Source organism: Ascidia mentula, chromosome 5 (genome assembly GCF_947561715.1).
Source record: "Ascidia mentula chromosome 5, kaAscMent1.1, whole genome shotgun sequence".
NCBI lineage: Eukaryota > Metazoa > Chordata > Ascidiacea > Phlebobranchia > Ascidiidae > Ascidia > Ascidia mentula.
In genome coordinates this window covers 18123533-18145145 of record NC_138570.1, presented here as the reverse complement: position 1 = coordinate 18145145, position 21613 = coordinate 18123533, and the positions used below count along the sequence as shown (strand labels likewise).

The following is a 21613-nucleotide window of genomic DNA, read 5'->3' as shown; positions in this document are numbered from 1 at the left end:
TGAACAAAACAGGCAGAAGTATTATTTTGTTTCTTTTGTAGATAATAACGAATTACAACCATTAGTTTGTGACATGAAGTTGCTCCGATATATTGGCTGTCATGCCAACGGCTGCTAAGCAAAAATGATAAAGGAATTAGCCTTATTTCTGCACACGGTTGTAAAAGTCCGTATTCTAATATAGGGTCAAATGCCCACCCAAGAATGATTGAAATAAATAAAACATATGTAATATAGCAAAATGCGCCACTCGTGTGAATTTACCCCCAAAACTGTCAGTATTTGCAGCATAACAAACCAGACAAAATTCAATAAACTCTCAAAAGAAAAATCACAGAATGCCTCAATCATATTACGTATCATCTCTGAGTATTTGATTGGAAAAATCGATTGAAACAAAATTTGAAAATTTTTTGTAAAGTTAAAATTTTGGAACTTCTTTCACCTTGAGCTGATATCTCTGCGAGGAAGTCCCCTCTTCCCATGCTTGCCTCTTGCCAAAAAGAAACATGTTTGGTCGACATTAATATATTTTAATAAGGCATGATAAATCTGCTGTTATGTCGGATTTTGTTGATAAGAGACGTTGCGATGATGACAGCTGATACGCAATAAACGAACGTCTGTTGAATTCCGATCGTGAATTTTGTGTATGCAGTAAATTAATAAATCAATATACCCATTTAGCATGGTTACACATTGCTTGAATCCCGATTATTTGGAACCTACAACAATCATATGTCTAATGCAGCCTCTATGTCCTCTGTCTTGCCACGGTTGATGGATCAAATGATGACGACAAGCTGGTAAATGTCTCTTCTTCACGCACTCAATTGATGGGCTGCAACACTCATAACAGTTTTTATTATAAACACCCGACAGCTTGACATTTCACACCTAAAACTGAACACTCATCAATCGATTCCGTGCAACAATTTTCAAAGAGAAGAGGGTCTGTGTTGAATGCCCATATCACTTCTCTATTGTAATTACTAAATGCAAATTTTTGCAATCCAAGGTTTAATTTTGAAACAGAGAAATTTGACACAATTTAGGTTAACATCGCGAAGACCTTTGCAAACAACAGTGGTGACTTTGTCAAATAATTGGATTCCTTGTATTAAATTCACGGAACGTTAACTTTTGCAGCACTGTTGTGTTTCACAATCAATCCTGTGTAACGAGATGTTATGTAACATTTGTTTTGTAAAATAAGGCGGCTTATTGCTATTGTCCTGTTTTGCATTGTATTTGACTAATAAATCAGCTGACTCAATTCGAAACTTCTGCTAGTTTCATTGAATTCTTAATACTAAATAGGAGATTGGTGTCGCTGATTAGTAAACAATGCCAACCAGAGGGCTAGATTCGGAAAAAACTAAGGGAACAGTATTTGACATATTGTTTAAAAATTCTATTTCCGACACAATCGCACACATATTTCCGACAACTGATGCAGGTGCGCTGAAAAGGCTTAGAAGAAAAGGCGCAGATTAAATTTAAATCAGGCACTGAATAAATAGCGGTGGAGAAGCAATAAATAATGGACAAACCTCGGTGACGATAACAGACGAATAAAATTTTTGACAAATAAATCACAATGAGACAGGGCACAGTCAGGTCTGGTGCAGTTACCGTGTTCAGTCCTGCAGGTTAATTGATATATGTCGAAGCAGTGTGCACTATATGCATATCAAACAAAATAAAAGTGTAGCTATTGCTCTGAAACAAGTTATATAAGAGAAAACCTATGTAAACCTTAAGTTTAGGTAATGGCGCTCAGCCAGCAAGATTCAATTAATCCAACGGCAATTGAAATCACATTTGTTGATCGGGAGAAAGAATTTCAGTCGAGCACATTTCTCTTTTCCAAACACCAACAAACTAATAGCCACAACATGTCGAGAAAAAAGTCAGACTGTGATGTTTACTATGGATTCGCGTTGTGAGTTTAAACGTTTCTTCGCGACTTTTTCCCGAGGGAAATGTAATTTTCTGGCACTAAAATAATTTGTCGATGCCGAGAAAAACGTCGGAAATTAAGTTTGGCAACTTTTTGAATTGCAGGCAGGTCACAAAATCTTTGTGATTTGGGAATTAAAAGTGTCCCAGCCTGTCAATTATTAATGCGATGTACCTAGGGCTCTGTGGAAACGAATTTTCAACAATTGTAAACAAATGGCCAGAGCATGGCAAATTTTTGAATGGTAACAAATCATAATATCACACATTGGGTGTGCTGTGTTTGTGTGTCATGCATAGAAAGCGGATTCCACACGAAAATTTTTTGCACTATGAGCTGTTAGATTTGTTCCAGAAGCAAACATGGCCTGATGAGAAACAGTTAAAGAATTATGCAACTGGCGATTATAGCACAAGGATGTTCAAAAGGACTTTGCATGTTTAATAATTACCTTTTACTTGTATGCTCAAAAACACAATTGGAGACCTGCAACTTGATAGAGGAATGTCAAACACATGGTTGTAGATGATCTCCAATAAATGCATTTATTTACTTGATTTTTCGGCATAAAACTTTAGTGCCACTCACTGTATTCAGTTATGTCAAACTGCGGTTCACCCCCTGCTTCATGATAGTCTCTAGTGCATGTTATGTGGTTAGTTGGGTTTATGTTTGTGCTTAAAAGGTAGTGGGTTTGCTTTCAGGCAAGATATCCCTTGATGGCAAAATCAAAATCGATATTGTCATATGAAATATCTTTTTGTGATGCACAGCCATAATCACACACCTCCCATGGATCACTGGCATACGTTTTTCACGCATGACCGTTATTATCAGGTTGGGATTCCAATCGACCTTCTTACGATAAACGGCAGCAACATATTTTTTTCTCCGTTCGCCCAAACACACGAAGTAGGCACCTTAACCTAAAAAATCAATGCTGGCCTCACAGTATCAACTGTGCGTCGTGAAAATCGATGTTAATGGCGTTGTTGGGAACATTGGAACGCTGTCATGCCATGACGTTGTCTACTCAAATGGTCTCTTAATCAAATTAGCCCGACGTGTTTGTGGTAAGAAGCTCTGCCAGCAGGCGTATAGTCTGCTTATGTCAGTTCGTGTGGTCGAGGATGTCATGTGTTATTATTGTTAAAGTGGACGAAATAAAAAACAAGCCAGATAACAGATGAGTTTAGACTGGCACTGAAATTGTTTGTTTTGTAAACGTGTTGCTTTGTGTGATAGACACCGTTTCATCGACAGAACTTTGCTAATAATAATGGTTTGATAAACTTAATTTTCCAAGATGTGGTTTTATTTACATCAAGATTGGATATTTAGTTGAAGTCAACAAGGCAAATAAATTGACAATGTAACGGATCTGTAGAATCAAAATATTGACAATTTGTTATTACATATATATTTTGTTACACAACTTACTTTGGCAATGTTTTTATATACGTGGTATTATGTGATTGTAGAAGTAGATTCGCTGTGTGCAATACTTTGTCATTAAGAACGCTTTGTTGTTTGAAGTTCTTGTCCTTTTTTTAAAATAACAAACAGCCCGAAACCATCACTGATGACATTTAACGACCGAGAAACAAAACGAAATGGAAATTCATTCAATTTATGGCGCTTTGTCCAATAAAAACTGAATGAAATGTGCTGGAAATGAAAGGCTTTGCCTGCTCTTGAGCGATGCGATAATCCTTCAGAGAGACGACTCGCTAGGGAATTTAAACAAAATCAAAAGTATTTCAATGAACCCTTATGTCAATCATAGGAAAATTTACATGTGCGTGTTTGTGGATTATAACGTGACAAGTTATATAAATGAAGTGGATTGTAGGAATGTTTGGCTTGGTGTTCGCAAGCACATTATATTATATTGGATTTGTGCAAGTATTTCGCTTTAAACAGTAAAATAAACAGTTTTTAGGGGTTTCTAAAAACGTGACCATTAACTTTCTCCTTTTACACTAGATAAACCTTCAAACGTAGTGGCAAGTCATGCGGAACAGCTTGAATCCTCAGATAAACATTAGTGACCTCACATATGTACGTGCTATCCAAGGGAAGGCGGTACTTACATGTGAATGTCGTGCTTTGCGCAATTGCGCTATTGCGTCATAGGGGGGTGTTTTCAACGTATTTACTCCACGAAACACGTGGTTGTTGTTTTGCGTCGACGGTCGTTGAGGTGTCGAATTACAACAGTGCGAAGAAAAGGATGCGCAGGAGGTCGTGTTGTTGTTATTCGCTTCGATGTCGTGTCGTTATGCGTTTGTGAAAGTGTTTACTTCAGTGAAAGGAAGGAAAAAAGTCATGTAATTTGATAAATTTAGTTATATTAAACTCATACTCCTTAAACGTGTCTTGTGTAGGAAATGTAGGGAGAACTCATGTGATTCAGAAAATTAAGTTAAAGACAAAGTTGTTATCGATTAATTGAAGCTAGGTAAGTTTTTGTGCTGTATTGGTTTTCACCTCTGAACAGAATCAGCTGGCGTTTTTCTCAAAAAAATGACATGTTTGTAAGCCAAGGGTTGTGGGCGTTTACAAATTTCCCTGCGAATCTGATTAACTGTTTGGAAAGTTTGTCTAAGGTGAAAAGGGTTCAACCCCTTGCCAGGCACATACCATTACTATATGTCGCTCAATTTCTGAAAAGTGGACACGAGGTTTGTGTACTTGGAAAACAATAGTGCAGGGTTTACAGTTTTGAAGGTTTCATTGCAAGTAGCTTATAACAAAGTCCGTATCAAGTGCCAAGAGCGGACGCAATTAAATATTCATTGGGACATCTTGAATTGAGAGGCTTAATCCAGATCCAATTGCATGGGCGAACGTCACGATGCCAATCTTAATTTGAATTCAGCAGATGTACGAAAATGCATTCTTTAAGATGGTCGATGCAGTGGAATTCTATTTTACTTTACAGATTATAGACATAACCTTTTAAGACTTTAACAAAACAAGCTTGCCACGAGTTTCTTGGCGCTGAATGAACAAGAAATATGACGATGAAGTTTTTTGATTCGTTGGCAAGCCCCGTTCACCAAAACGGACGAAGGTTCGAGAACAAGAAGCAGAGGATTGAATATTTGCAAAGCGTGGCCGGTAAGTGACGTCACATAAACTACACAATTCTCAAATCGTTGGAGACTTGTCTGATTTTTGCCGCGAAAAAGCAAATGTAAATTTTGTCACGAAGTTTTTACCCAAAATAAGGCAAATTAAATAAAAGGAGGTGTTGTTGACAAAAAACAATTAAATTTAACGCGACACAACAAAAACATCACGTAATAAAAGTGTCGAATCAAAAAGACTAATTAATAGAAGTATTTAGTTGCAAAATTACAAGTTTACAAGCGAATAATTTTGGGACGATCTGTGAAGGTTAAATTCAATCGTGAAGCATTTAGTACAAAAACTGGCCCACAAACTAAAAAAGGTCGATAAAATTCATTTTTTACCGATCTGGGATTCGAACCCCGATCAGGTTTTTTTCTTTCTTCTTGGTACATGGGTCGGATGCTTGACCATTGCTGCCAATCACCCGCATTTATTGATGTGGTCAGATATATATATATTATTCTCTAGTGCTACCTAGTGATCATACGGAAAAAAATTTAACACCGGGAGGTGTCGCTAAAGAGGTTTTATTAATATTGTACCGCTTGGCGACCAATAGGCATTGTATTTTTGTATGTATTCACCATTACAGCAAATGAGTAGACAGGAGATCAAGTTGAAAGCGATACTTTACCACTTCACAACAGATTCTTTTATCTTTTTATCTAATCTCAGGCAACAAATAATGAGGCATTGATTTTTGAGGTTATTATTAGCATGAAGGCGTATTCTTCTTATGTCGTAGCATCTTTTTGTGTAGGTGGTAGATGGGTAACAACGAGCGTTGTGGGACATCTGTTGGCAAACAGACGGTGTTCGCAAATAAATAAACACTGTAAAATATGTGGGGTCGCGGCTTTGATTTGATTGCAGTGAGTTGTACCACTTGTATTGCCGACAGTCTTAGCAAATAGATAGTTGTAAATTTCAGGTTGTATTAGACTAAGACACCTCGATAAGCAATAACTCTCGTCCGAAGTAATTTATCTGTTTAAAGAACGTGTCGCTTACAATGCTCTAAATTGTGTGCACTGCGGTCAGCCGCAGACTCGACCAAATCTGCAACTTTGTTGTCACCTTCAGGTTTGTGATTGATGACGTTTATTCAAACAGTCGAACAAAAGTCTGAGCGTCCCGAGCACACAGGTGGGATATATGGTATCGTGTGTGGATCGTAAAAGCGATGAAATTTTTTATTCAATGCAAAACTCTGTTTCGTTTTGCGCGTAATGGCGGGACAGAAATCGTAAGATTTTTGTTAACTTCATGGTTGCAAAGTTCCACTGTCAAAAGTAAAACCGAATTAAAAAACCGTGCAACTAGTAGCTTACGGGTACCTTAAGTAATATCTGACACTACTAACAGATTTAGATACTCGTTTGCTCTTCGAGCAAGAAGGCTTTACCACGCGCAAACTTTTGTTTGTCTTTCCCTAAGCTTGTACCAACGCGAGTAAAAGACTTTCTGATCATCGCACACCTTCACATAATTAGCAAACGAGAGTTTGTTTATGGCTAAATCACCGGGGCGTGAAACTTATATTTTTCGGATCTAATCACATGAACCAACTGAACAAGAGGTGGCCAGTCTATGCCCCAATAGTGCTGGCCACCCTGAAGTAGACTATATGGTCCACATCAGGATATTATGTATTAAGTGTTTTTCATTCCGTACTTAACGTACTAAGGCAAGAAGAACTTTTTGTATTCACAACATGACATGTTTTAATGTCAGGGAAGTCGCTTGAGGGGATTATGACGGTGAAGGTTGCAGAAAAGAAAATTTGAACTCGCGATTCATCGCTTAGGGTGCTTTTAGCCCTTTCTCCGAGGCCCACAAATATTTACGTTTACCTTTTCCCGTGTTAAACACACATACACACACATCAAAATAAAAGCAATCGTTGATAAAATAATGCTGGATATCTACATGATACCAATCACACATCAATCAAACCAGAACCACGCAAAATAATTAAATAAAACATGCACCAAAGCACAATTATCAAAACCATCATTTGGGTTAGTGCTATTTTATCTAAAGCTAGTTGAAACTCTTGAGCATTTAAGTTTGTTTCTGTATTTCCAAACTTCTGTGAGAGCCGGTAAACCACCAACCGTAAACACGAGATGCGAAAACTCGTTTCCTACTGGGGTGATAACACGACTGTGCCGATGTATTCAAGTTTGAATCTTAAGTCGAATATTTTGCCACATGGTTGATTTTATTTGTGGTCGCTGTAGAACGCCACAACAACTGCGGTTTTTGTGCCGTTTTAGCAGCGGAGAACAAATGACATTCGTTATAATTATTAATAACCGCTATCGAACAGGAAATTCGTTGTAATGCTGGTAATAATAGAATATCTTTCCACGTCCAAATATCAAAACAAACGATAAAGGTGACTGTGCGATCCAGTTAACGTATAAAACTATATTGAGTAGATACCTCAAAATTCATTTTTTGTTAGTTTGTATGATATTTAGGTATTACTCGCAAGAAAGCAACACAGATAAATATTGGGGGTCGGCAATGTGAAAACAACCAAAATGAACCTATTCTAACTTACATCAAATATTCTCTATCCAAGCTCGTACGTGTCAAATTCCTACCGTATGTAACTACATTGAACATTACCCTGTAGAGTTACGCATCGAACATCATCATCAAAAGGTCAAACTGCAATTTATCAAACCAGTACAACGCCGTTACAGTAACCCGGCTTCTGTTATACGACACGTTTTTCATCGGCGATAGCGGTCGGGTCGAGTCGCACGAGTGGGGACAAATACCGGTCAAGATATCGTACGTGTCTAAACTCTGTTTACTGATCATCCATTATCGTACTGCACTCAGGGTTGTACTCGCCCGTTGAAGATAGTCTGGTAATGGAACGTAATTCCATAGCAACAGTGCACATAAGCACGACTATCGGTTCGAAGTATTCGTTGCAAGGGCGTCTTGAACATTATGTTGTTCCGGTGACATTAAAACGTAACCAGGAATCCTGGTAAACCAACGCTTGCCGCAAATTAAAACCTATTTGGATCTTATTGTTGGAAATTAATTTTGCTGTAATATGAAGTAAGGTTGTTAAAATGGTTCACCTCGTTCGTGTTTGAGGAAGGTAGATTGCTGTAACCTGTGTTTGAATTAGTTGAGATTGTGGAGAAGAATTCCTTGTATTCGCGTTTCAGAAGAAATCAGGAGGTCATGCAGTTATGTTGTTTCACTATGTTTACTTGCGCTAGTTCTTACAAGTATATCGCGTATTATAGGGTTAACCAGGTTATGTGCAAATAGTGGTATATGTTACCATTAACAGTTTTTTTTATAATTCATATGCATGCATACAAGCTGCTATTGAAAAAGCCAAAACCAAAAAATGCACATAAATTACATGTACAGTATTCATTACTGCAATGTTAGCAGAGTTTGCAAGTAACACTAACTGAGAAAGGAATCTGTTGAGCTTTTGTAACGCCGATCGCGCGGTAAAAACATTCCGGGGTTGTAGTTGTTGGTACGCACCATGGAGCGCGACATGACGTAACAAGCGAAAGTACAAAGACGCTTTGATTGGGACAGAACGAATCGCTCTCCGTTCACAATGTCGGGATCGGAAAACAAACCACAAGGGTAAAGTTTACGGTGGCTGGAGCGTTTTGGAACATGTGAAACCACTTGGCTGTGTACGCTTGGATGTGTTAAAGGAAAACCTAGACAATATCAAAACAGGTTCGCGGGCGCAAATTAAACACAGCGTCTAAGAAAATATATTTTCTGCGGAGGAAAACAGTAAGCGTTCACGAAGTATGTAGGTGGTACAATGTAAAATTCGAACGACCACTACCATCATTCCTTGATGTGACTTATTGTATACGATCATCATATTATTAACTATATTTTGCTTCTTCATATCTGTTAATAGTTTTTAAAGGTGAGAGTGCTGCTATGATATCACACTAGCAACACATATTTTACCCCTGGTATTCCTTTAAATTCGACTGACAGGTTGTATAACGACGGCGATTTTGTTTTGGATTCGGTTGTAAAGTCGGCTTCATGCCTCAGTGATCATGATTACAGGTTGGCTCACAGAGATTTGTTCGTCTGTAAACTTCAATCGTGTCGCTTTCAAGGTCACCACGAAATTCTGGGGTTTGCGTAAAGAGTGACATGTGCCATGAAGCATGGTTTTCGTACGGTCGGCGCAGAAGGAGATGAATGTAAACGTGGGCAATCGAGGACAGTTATATAGTGTTGATTCCTGGAAGGTATAAATTGGTGGTTTGGTTAAATTGCCGATCACCGCCTGTAGCCGTGGGTAAGGCAGGAAGTTAAATCGAGCAAGTGTTTGACATTTGTTGACTTATTTAGGTCAGCTTGAATGACCGCAGAAGCTTAGGTTGGCTTTGCAAGATGAAAATCGTCGGGTTGTTAAGCTTGGTTTCGAACATTGTCTTCGTCTTCTGTGGAGCATTTTATTGTGGGGTCCACCTGTCGTTCATCGGCCTATGTTGAGAATTTTTTTGCATTCTATTCGCATGTTGCTTTAGCCGTGAATATGTACTGGTATAAAATCCATATAAATGTGTTTATATCGTATTAATAGTATCAGTTGCAGCTATAATATTTATAAGACTGAAAAGCAAACCCATACCTTTGTAGATACGGCAACATTGACATATTTCGAGAGCATTCTAACTGTATCAGATTAAATTGCCAACGTTATTTTGGTTTTTCCGTTGTAATAAACTTCCTGTTGAACCCTGACTGACGTAAAATCCATAACGGAAATCCAGTAAAGTAACGCCCTGCTCATAGATCTATTCGCTTTCTAAGGATGCTGCCAAAATATGTCAACTTAGGGATTTTATCGGACGTAAAATGGATATTGATCGCATGCAAAATTTAATACCAACTAATTCATTTCATTGGGAGCGAACTATGCGAAGAACTGCAGAAGTGATATATCTGCGTTAGAGGCGACTCCTAACTTGGTCAAACTTCACCCACTGTAACCGGACACATAGAACATGTGATTCTGTTGCAATTTGGTCAAATGATAATGTAACGGAAACCGTTGCAAAACTTACGTATCTTACTACGATTTTCGGCCATTTTTACAAAAAATCAATCGAATTGCGCATTCAAGTTAAATTTGCTCAAGATGGCAAGAAATAATTATACTTCTATACAAAACGCTTTACCGGGAATGCAGTTAAGCAAAATGTGAAAATGTGGCGGATACCTCCAACGATCGACGCAAATGCGGTCACGCCACAAGCCATTTAACCGCAACAACATCAAGGGTGCCACCAATACCTGGTGGCACGAATAGTGCCGCTGTTGGCATGACAACGGCATATGTGATCGTGACACTTTGCCCTTTTCTCTTTCCCTTGGGTGCGAGATTGGCAGCCGGTAATAAGAGTAGCCGCTCTCCGTGACAAGGGCGCCTTATGGTAACGGTCGCGCGACCTGCAGTCGCAGGGACAGGTTGAGAGGCGTCAGTAAAACTTGCGTTAAGGTTTGCTAACCGTAGTTTTGAATGTAATACTTCCGGTATACCTTGCAGTAAGCCTTATTTTCACTACGGGATTTTAAATACTTTGGTTTGTGGCAACAGGGGGCTGTCTCATTGTGTAAAGGAATTACAATTACAGATTGGAGTAAGTTAATGTTTTCAACATAAAAAGTCTTATGGAAAGATTAATCGAAAATGATGAGCGTGAACTTTTCGCACATTTGCGGGCTATTTTTCCGTGTCAAATTGTTTGCTATCAGAGATACGGTTCGGTGAAGTAGTGCGATTAGGACCTTTCTGTGTTTGACTGAATGTACAATCACTTACATTAACACCTGATATTTTCACTTACAGGAATTTGTTTAGTTTAGGGTTTTGCAAGTTGCAGTAGAAGAGTAACGGCTAAATCAATTTAAGTTCGTATTTTTTTGCACTCTCGAACAGGTACAATAATTATCGATCATCGTTCGGCTTTCCACACTTTTTAACGCGGTATGTTGCTCACTTATTTCATAATCGTCTAAACTACTTTTAGTTGTTCACTTTTGGCAAGATCATGCGATTGCCTTGTTAAGTTCTTCAGTTGTGAAACTGATTATTTTCTTGTATTTGTCAAATAGTATTTGTTATCACTCTTCGTTTATTGGCAAATCTGTATGTCAAGGCTCACTGTTCTGCTACGCCGTTTATGTCGCAACATAATCGAATTTTATATGTTTCGTAAAACATATTTTTATGTCCAAAAAAATTTTTTTGCAACTGATTTGCTGCGATAAGAACCCAGGTAGTTTATTGAGGCGTTTGGTTAATCTGTAACGAATGCAATCAAGCCTCTACACGTGGAAGGCTGAAAGTCATTTAGCGAACAAAATTAAACTTGATATTAGCGGTTTAACATGGGGTTGACCTGGTGCGTATTAACACAATCTATAAGTCCTTTAATGTTGTACGTGTGTAGAAGCTCAACGCGAACGATTAGAAGAAAGAAGACCAAGATCAGACAAACAAGCTTCAACATCAGATTGCATCATAGCTGCTCTGTTTAATAACGTGTTACGCAACGGAATGTTTTCCACGTCCCAGCTCGTCGGTTACACACAGTTCATGGTACATTAAATGATAAGTTGCCTGTCAATATATTTCTCTGTGTTACATAGATACACCCATTGCTTTATTAATGTTACTTCATATGGGTTGGGCTGTGTGAAGTAAAAGCTATAACATCTGTGATTTGCAGTGATCCCCTTTTTTATCTCTGTGCTTCTGCTGTATCTTCAATCCCAATACAATCCCAATTAGAATAGCAATAATAAAACATGTTTAAATCAAAGTGAAAACAAAAGCAAAAATAAAATCTAAAAATAATTGATTGCTCAACTGCAAGGGAGAATTTAAATCTGGTGGATCAATATTATAAGCTACCGCAATCATCAAATGATCTTTTCCGGGGAAACAGTGCAATGGCAAAATTCCGCAAGGCATTATCACAACGGAATACCCAATGGCCAGTCATCAATTATTCAAGGCACCAGTGGGTTTGGCTATTGACACTTTAAACAAACAATCGTATTTAGACATGGCAGCTACATGGATTTTAAGTAAGATCACATCGTTCACTATAAAACACTAATGGTTCGATTCAATAAAGCCGGACAGTAATAAAAAATCTTGCTGCATTTTTTTTAACTTCGCTCTTAGTGCAAAACACTCTGCATGTTAAAAAATATTTGTTTTGTGACTTTATAAAACCGTCGGGAAAAAAAAGGCAAACATATTTTGCTTCCTCAATGCAATGACAAAAAATACGTAAGGAAAAGATAAAATGTGCCTGTTTTTAAATACAGCTTGTTACAGGTGTTCATCATTATACGTGTGATAATATGCGGAGCTTTGGCTGGAAGGCTGTTTGCAAATGACGTCACCAAAATCGTATGCGATCAAACCAGACTTGGAGAATCAATAAAGTAAGAAGATCTAATGTTTAAAAAGTCTTTGGGTGCCCAAAGTAATTGATCTGTCAAATCAACTTTAAAAAACACAATATTTTTTAGCATTTGCAGCTCTTAGTGTCATGCAGGACAATTTAAAGTTAAACCCCCTAAATTACACAAACAAAAGTTTTGATTTTAAAATTCAGTTCCTTTCGATCCGCGTAATAATATTGTGCATTCTTGCATGATGTCGGTCTTCTGTCCAAGGTCAAACAATTACCCGAAAACAAATTTGCATGCTTTTAGTGATCTGTAAAATGTTTTTTAGGCATCTGGATCTTGGATCTTACAGACCGAATCCATCCAACGACACGAATGAGATAAGAGAAACTTGCCTAAGGTAAAAAATGTTTAAATAATGATAAGATGCAGTTGCAGGATTGGCCAAAAATCCACATAATCAGATAAAGGATAAATTTAATAGAAAAAAAAACATAAAAAAGGTGTTGGCGTTGTAATCAGTTCTTGCTTCTGCTCTGGTTTAAACTGGTTTGAAGATCTCGACATTAGTTTTTTTATTTCTATTCCACATAATACAAAACATGATCGAATATTTGTTTAACGCGCGTTTAACATTTCAGTGTGGCGTACAACGGTGCTTTCTCACCATTGCTTGCGTGGGCACTGACCCTGTTAACAGCTGCGATACCGTGGATACTAATGTTACCGTGGACGCCCTTTGAAGTTGGACAAGACTTCGTTAGCTGTCCGTTGGAAGGATGCAAGTGGCCCTGTCTTACAACTTTCATATCTGCCTTCATTCGTGCTGCAATGAGGTATATGGGGAAGATATGTTTTTATCACTTGTTCAATACATAGCTATTTACATAGTGGATATTAGGAATGCAACTGTCTCGGCAATTCAACGCTGAAATAGTGAACAGTGATCAATATTTCTACATTAAATTCGCCCAAAGTTGCTCGTAAAGCTTTAGAAAATCTTATTCAAATGATAAACTAAATACACATAATACAACAAAAGCCTTTTTCAGGACCTTTTTTGGATATTTTACCTAAAAACCTTCAACATCTCCTTTATGTGTTTGTGTGCAATATCCATCTAAAAATCTCCCTTACCACTAAGTGTGTGTCCAAATAAGTTTCTGGTTTACACAGGTTGCTGCTGGAGGTCGTAGCTTTTGTCGCCATTATCGCGACCTACAGAATGCACATACCCAAGACAGTCCGATGTTACGACGCTACAATATCGTGTTATCTGAAGGAGAGCGAGGAGAAAACATGTTATTTGTGGATGCTCACCTGCATTAACTTCGTAAGTTTAACAACACAACTCGTATCTCCCAATTACATAACATATGCGCTTATGAACGTTAGGGAGTTCTCGCTAAGTAAGTTTGGCGGAAACTATTGAAAAACATCGCTAAGTAATGTTGCGCCATAGCTTCTTGAGGAAAGAAGAGTAAAAATGTTGTCAACGAACACAACCGTTAATTTTACGAAAAGGAAGGTTAATCACGACTAAAAAAGCTGAAAAACCACAGTTCAGGGCGTAAACAGATTTTACACTTCTGAGCTTTTTCGATGTGGGTGGCATTTTAACGTACACAAGTCCAGTCGATGATCGTTTATACGTGGTAATGCACCGTGAAAATCCTATTTAAACCTGACGATCGGCAGCGTTGGGCACTACTTGTTCATATTATTTGTCAAAGAATGACAAAGATGCTCACATGTTTCTAATAACACGAAATTTAAAATAAACAAATGAGTATTAATGGTTTATGTGATTATTAGTTGCATGGTAGCAACAACGCTCAGTTCAAACCACAAACCAGATCAACATATTTTCCCATGGCAGATTACCGGCTCTCTGACAGTTTGGGAGATTCTACACATGTGCTCACACAGGGAACTGTATGAAAAAGACGCCCTGGATACCTACACGTTCCGGGAAATTCAATGTAACAGGTCGGTTATGTCTACTCATCGCTACGACACGTGTACTTTAACAGATGAGACCTTTCACGAATTATTTGCTTCCCACCGCTTACGTTTGTTGTCGAAGCAGAATGCGTTCGGGTTTGGGAGAAATTATCGATCTTGTTCAGCAACAGATCGCGGTATCAATTGACGTCACTAGTTTCAGTTGTATGACACAGTGTTTTATTGTCTCTGCGCTGTCCCACGTCAGACCGGAACGAATCTAGGAATTCTCTCCGTTTCCCATTTGTCGACCCATATGTTGTTGTCAGGACTGTCGTTCGTGAATCCTAAACAAGAATATTAGATGATTTTTTAACTAGGTTTCACCTGACACCAATATATGCAGGGCGCTGGTCTTACATTTATCGCCATATCATCCAATTAACCCCAAAGCGACTAAATCGTTTGTTAGGAATTTGACACTTCTTTTGCCCTCATAAATTTTTTACGATTTATAACCGAATAATAAGTAACAACGGTTTCACAAACGGTGGGTTTTTCATGGTCAAAATACATAGAAAGTGCTACATCATCACAGTTGCTTTCCCTACAACGTGCATAAGAATTAAATTACATTTTACATTATAACTTAAAACTACCGATATGGGGCTGATATACTCTCAGTGCGCCCTTCTCATAATTCCACCCTCTGTATTTTAGCAGCTACCTGGTTCCCACCGAACCTCCAACGCCCAAAACACCCAACAACGACGGTTGGAATCCCACGTGGGAAGATAAAGTGGAATTAGGACCTTCCACTTCGGCTGGTTTGGATACAATTATTAAAACCAGTAATGAAAGCACAGCAGAACTTGGAATGGTCGACTGTGCCGACGAATGCCTGGAAGACCCTTTTTAGAGCTCAATCATAAATTGTATTACAATTTCTTCAATGGGCAAAAATGGTGAATACTGCACCAAATCATGTAGAATTGTTTCAGGAAGTTTGGGGTTAATATTATTTGAACGTATTACCACAGTCAGAGAATGCGGACAAGATTTGGTCCAAAATCGAATAAGTTTGATGCGCGACTGAAATGTGTAAGTATCAAAATTCGTGGGAGTTACAGAAACTAGTTTTGGTTTCCAGAAAGGGATTTTTCAATCTTGTTTCACAAAATGCAGTTATTTGTTTTCAAACTCTGTTGTAATGGACTTTCACACAGGGAGATTTTTGTTCCTAATTTGAAGCAAACAAAAAAAATGTTTCTAACTGGGAAAAACATTCTTGCCAATCACTTCATTTGTGCGTTTTGTAATGTTTTAAGTTCATCAATGCTTTTTTACACTTGTACGTTTCGTCAAATATATTTGTTTGTGAAATTTTGCTGATTAAGTTCACTCTATTCAACTTCAGAGATAACCTCGGTTTAATTAAGTAAGTGGTAAAAAAATACTATATCACCCATTAAATGGTTTTGGGAGCTTTAGCCGCAAGTATTACGGAATAAGTGTTCCGTGATTTATTTGCTGATCGCCTGAGACCGTGCAACCTTTCTTACCAACTCTCTGTAGCGTCAGCTAGTGGTCGTTGCAGCTCTGAGGTTCAACGGGAAATCCACAAAGCAATCACTTTGCAAGTTAAAGTTATCAGCATGATACAGGATTAATAAATGTCACACCATAAATGTACCGCAGTCAGCCTCTCTTGATTGAGGGTTATCATAAAATTGTCACCTAAAAAGTAACAATCGAAACTCACACGCAACGCATTTTAACCATTGCAAAAATAATATATGAAAACAAGTTAATTTGAAAAAGGTCACAAGAAAACAGTATACCACGCACTAAAACAGAACACGTTGTAGCACACAGTTAATTATAGCACACAGTTAATTAAACACAAAACGTGAGGGCAAGGAAAGCTCAAAGCATCTGCGTACCGCAGTCTGCATACGCCCACAAACACAACTTCCAATTTCGCAACACATAACCAACCGCGTTATATTTTCCCTTTTATATTTCGATGTTTCGTGGCATCTTTTCGAGTCGAGCGTCCGCCGAACAAGCAAACGTTCCTGAAACAAACACGCCCCACATCGCAAAAGATTTGAAAAATCCTGGATCAAATATACAGTTTGGTATCATGAGGTCACCCACGATGTGGACAACCCTACACCGACGAGCACTAAATCGTGATTATTTTTTTCCTTTGACCACACCGGGATTTGAACCCAAGACATCCTGGGCACGAAATCCGATCAGGTTTTGTTTTGTATGGGTCGCGCGCTAGCGACGTTTGTTTTCAATTTGCTTACAATTTTAGTTTCGATAAAGGGAAAGTAATAATACTGTTATCAACAAATGCTTTCAATTTCTGCAATTGTAAATGAGTTTGTCAATATTTGTTCCAACGCAAATTCAGTCATTACTTTGGCCGATCGGAATCGGAATACAAACGGTTTCAACACACAAGCAGTTGATTCTTGTTTGTTTTTTGTATAATTGATTTTTTTATTCTTGTCGCTTTGCTGAATTCATTTCTTCAAACCAATTAAACGCTCAACCGTTTTAACCAATTAAAAGGGTTGCAACACCTGATATGCACTGATGCGTAACCACAATTAATCGTTTATTTAACTCGAGTTTAGGGAAGGCGACTCACGCTTGACTACATTTATCAGGTTCGGTCCTCTCACTTCACCGCACTGCTATCTCTGTTACAAATGATTATCATGATATATTTGCGACATTATCTGTAAGCTCTATTGGTTTGTAATATGAGTCGATATTGATCAGCCACAATAGCATTTGCCTTCACGTTTTCCAAATATTTCAGAATAATCGTATTTTGACGGTACACACACATATTACGATTAGGGTAATTACCTCAAGCCAGTCCATGGTTTGAGGTAAGGTAACTGTTCTCCCCCATTTATAAAAGGCAAAAGTAAGGCAAACGATATGGCGTTTCCCAAACGGTTTGTTACAAACCGAGAAAAACTCTTTTTACCCACAAACTGCCGACGCAAATTAATCACACATGTGTCTTAAAATGACTGCTGATGACTAAGCAACATTCAAATCGTTTTGTTGTGTACAATATGCGTCACACTCTCCTTCGTAAACAAACCAACAAATTAATTCAACAAAACAATTGTAGAACTACAATACAATTGATTTAAATAAAAAGTACCAGAAATTAATTTGTTTCAAAGTTTAGTTTAGATTAATAGATTTATCTTATTAATCGAGTTTGATCACTGAATTTGTTTCAGTGTTTTTAGACTTCGAAATTTCATGAATTGTTTTGTCCAGATTACAATGTGCGGATAAAATATTGACAGTTGTGCTTACGTTTTAATCTTTCGCTCAGATATGAAATTAGTTCAAGAAAAACTTCCCGAAACGAAGTAAATCTGTGTAAGCTGCAGACAGATGGCCAATGTTTTCACCTAAAAGGTCTCATCAGTGCAGCTGGTCTGACGACTTTGCTGACCGAACAGCGAAGCAAAGACTGAAGTAAATGTGTTTGAAATTCAGCATTTTAAAAACTTAAAAAACAAAGCATGAAGTAAACACGAAGTCCTGTGATTCATGTGTTTTGTAGCCATTTGACTCTTGTGTAATATCCTATTACAATCCACTCCCACACGATGACGTGCGAATCACAGGTTTGCATGGGCGTGAAAAATATAATAACCACCAATCATTTTTAATTTTCCTCTGATAAGCATGTACTAATAAATAACAGGTGGCCGATGAAATCTGGGCATTAACAAAGACATTCAACGATGAACGAAGTTTACGAAGATCCAAAACATCTTTCAGTGAAGATGTCAGGCAATAAAGGTGCTATTACGTTAAAAGATGTTTGCAATCATCATCCATTTCTGTCTTCTACTCCAGTAGATAAGGGATCAAATGAAAATCGTTGTGTAAGTTTCGGAGTTGGACATTTGGCGATTCTCATCACAGCTCTATTGTTCATTGTCAACTTCGGGGTTTCCTTGTTCATTATAACAAACTATCACTCCAAATCTACTCAAGGTATAAAACATTACTCTGTTTACGTGTGATGCAGCGTATTTTGTTCTTAATAGATTTAATAACATGCAACAAACCACCATCATTTGGAAACGCTTCGTGTTTTCCGGTTCGTTCAACGTACAGTGTTGGATCAAGTCAGACTTGTGCATGCGATGAAGGATTTCATTCCACTAATCCTATGATTAGATATTGTCTCGAAAACGGAACATGGAGCAAAATGTTGTCAAATTGCTCTATAGTAGGTCGGTGAAGCAACGCAGTGGTTTTTATTAGGCTTTATCAACGGTTTAACAATTCTGACTGTGTTTATTATATGTATTTAATATATACAGTAGATTTTAAATACGTGGTTTGGCAAACTTGCTTGGAAATGTCGTAATTCCTACGAGGTTTTCACATGACGCACTAATTTTCTACTAAAATTTGCCTTCCTTTAAAAAGATTTGTGGAGATTATATCCGAGCCATTCTGTTAAAAAGGTTTCTTGAAAGTCCTCAATTCAATTAAACCAACAACTATGCAAAGCAAAAGCGATAAAATATATTCATGACAATATATCGCATGGCAGGGACGATATTGTGCAACAAACCAGCTTCGATCGGAAACGCCTCGTGTATTCCGGTTCGATCAACGTACAGTGTTGTATCAAGTCAGACCTGCGTATGCAATGAAGGATTCCATTCCACAAATCCCATGATTAGATATTGTCTCGAAGATGGAACTTGGAGCAAAATGTTGTCAAATTGCTCTATAGTAGGTGGGTGAAACAGTATAGTGGTTCCTACTAGGCTTTATTAACGGTTGGATTTTTTCAAAATGTTTTCATACTGCATGCAAATTGGTTTGCTGTGCTTATATGCTAGATCATTTCTCATGCGTGGTATTTGGTTTGAGTCTTCTTTAATGTAGTGCTATATATATTTATTTGCAGGCGAAAAAAACAAAATCCTCGGCGTAAACGTTCAAGCAAATCAAGGTAAGCTTACAAACTTAAAATACAGAAAGAAGCTTGTTCTTGTTGCAACATAATCTTATAATCCACAAACAATAAATTCCTATTTAATACTTTTTAGATTCTTTGTGCAAATTGGGTTTAAAAACCGGTTACATCAAAGACAGCGCCATAACTGCATAGTCTTATTTAAACAGCCACATTGACGAGTTACATCATGAAAAAAATGGCCGCTTAGATCGACCTTATATTCCTGGAGTGCATTATGGTGCTTGGGTTGCAGCAACAAGTGAGTATCAAAGTTTCTTAACAGGGTTTGGCTCTTGGCACGCGTGTGTTTTACGATTTTGAGTCATAAATGTTAAAAAAATTCCCTTTAACCAACTTTTTTACAACAGATACCGCTGATCAGTGGATTCAGGTCGATTTGAAAACTCCCACCAATATTACAGGTGTTATTACACAAGGAAGGAATAAATATAATGAATGGACCATAAAGTTCAAAATATCTTTCATCAGCCCTGGTGATCCCCATTGGAAACTAGTGACAGGAAGTGACGGAAAAGTTGTAGTAAGTTGTTATATTAGGGCTGCGGTATTTATATATACATATATATGCCTCGCTTTTTTTCGCTAATCATTGTCTCGACGTAATTAAGGAGTTCAATGGCAACACTGATCAGGACACGAAGGTGACCAACATTTTCGAGAAACCTGTTGAAGCTGTGAAGTTACGATTGATTCCAATTTCGTGGAATGGACGTGTATCAGTTAGACATGAATACCTGACTTGCTGAATAGAAGCATCAAATAATAACTGTGACTCATTACCCATAGGCTATGAGTTTAACGCATGTCAATATTTTTATTGCAACGCTTTGCAGACTATTTTTGTAGCGGAAAAAGAAAGAGACATTTCCACGTAATTCATAATGCTTTCTTTTGCAACAGCTTTCGAGCCTATATTTACATTTAGGGAAATGTTGAGATGAAGATTTAACCAAGATATTTTTCCCAATTAAAAGCGTTAAGTGCATGTTTATGTTTCAAGTTGTTCTTCATTATATGTCTCATCAGCAATTCGATAAATGATAACTTCGATATGTTTCAAATTAAACCGATTTAGGTTTTTTCCTATATGATGTAAAACAATCCCAGTAACACAGGTTATCTGTCAAGCGCAAATACTGACAGATGTAACCAGGAACATTTTATGAATGATACATGGATGCATGGGTTTTGTTTGTAAAATAAAATACTTTGCAAAAGGCAGTTGTGATGTCGTAATGATAATTGAACGCACGAATTTGGCAAAAGGCAACCGAATTCCACAACCAAAACAAAACAGTGGAGCCTGAACACGTGGTGAATTTCCATCAATACCAGGCGACGACGAAAAACAGTTACAAGACATCTAATTCTTAATGAATTGTGTAGAGGAGGGTTGGTGGCTTCACTTAATCGCAAATGGAGGTAACTTTCTGTGATTCATTTTTTCACAAAACAAACCTACACTTTTTTGGCCAAAATAATGGCCAACAGAGGGTCAAAATGCCCCCGGGGGAGCAGTTAAAGTAGTTATCTCGATTATAAATTTGGCCAGAATTCCTAGTCAAGGGTCGGGACTAACAGAAAATCACAAATTGACCATACTTTCTGTGATTCATTTTTCCACAAAATCTACATCAATATTTGGGTAGTTTTTCAGCTACATGTTCAACAGCACCCTCTACCAATTTACTGCCTGACTAATAACCCTGAAAACCATAGCAAAACTGCCCCAAACACGCCAAAAATCGCCCTGGCAACAGCCTGTTCATCTGCGCTCATTTAACCAAAACACTGGCGCCCATGCATGACCCATTGCATTGTTACACATAATTTTACTCTGTTACGCAGGACAGAGTTCGAGAAGGGCATTTCCCACCTAAGAAAGTCTTTTCCATAGAAATACAGAGATGCGGCCTTCAGTGCAACCCGAGAAGTCGTTATCTACACAGCGGTTAGAAATTTGATAAATGGGACTGAGGTTTGTGTCGGTGATTAATAACATGTTTGCATAAATACCGTCAGCAAGATCGGGTTTCTTTTGTGAAAACAAACAA

General features: G+C 37.9%; 1 protein-coding gene across 3 annotated transcripts; it reads left to right on the top strand.

The window, feature by feature from the left end:
* The first annotated feature begins 4911 nt into the window (after positions 1-4911).
* Positions 4912-15883, top strand: LOC145902420 (uncharacterized). 3 transcript variants are annotated; one of them, XM_082990375.1, is made up of 8 exons: positions 4912-5086; positions 11590-11738; positions 12486-12595; positions 12891-12962; positions 13204-13398; positions 13739-13895; positions 14442-14551; positions 15230-15883. In XM_082990375.1, exons 1-8 carry the CDS (start codon positions 4984-4986, stop codon positions 15423-15425), a joined length of 1092 nt encoding a protein of 363 aa, XP_082846501.1. In that variant the 5' UTR covers positions 4912-4983; the 3' UTR covers positions 15426-15883. The 3 variants fall into 3 exon arrangements, with proteins under 3 accessions (XP_082846501.1, XP_082846500.1, XP_082846502.1); XM_082990374.1 differs by having other exon boundaries at positions 15227-15883; XM_082990376.1 differs by lacking the exon at positions 4912-5086 and adding an exon at positions 5145-11123 and having other exon boundaries at positions 15227-15883.
* Positions 15884-21613: the final 5730 nt, after the last annotated feature.

Coding starts and splice junctions, on each gene's coding strand:
- LOC145902420 (XM_082990374.1), top strand. CDS start 4,984: ATGACGATGAAGTTTTTTGATTCGTTGGCAAGCCCCGTTCACCAAAAC. Junction 11,739..12,485: donor TCGGTTACACACAGTTCATG/GTACATTAAATG, acceptor AGCTTGTTACAG/GTGTTCATCATTATACGTGT. Junction 12,596..12,890: donor AGACTTGGAGAATCAATAAA/GTAAGAAGATCT, acceptor AATGTTTTTTAG/GCATCTGGATCTTGGATCTT.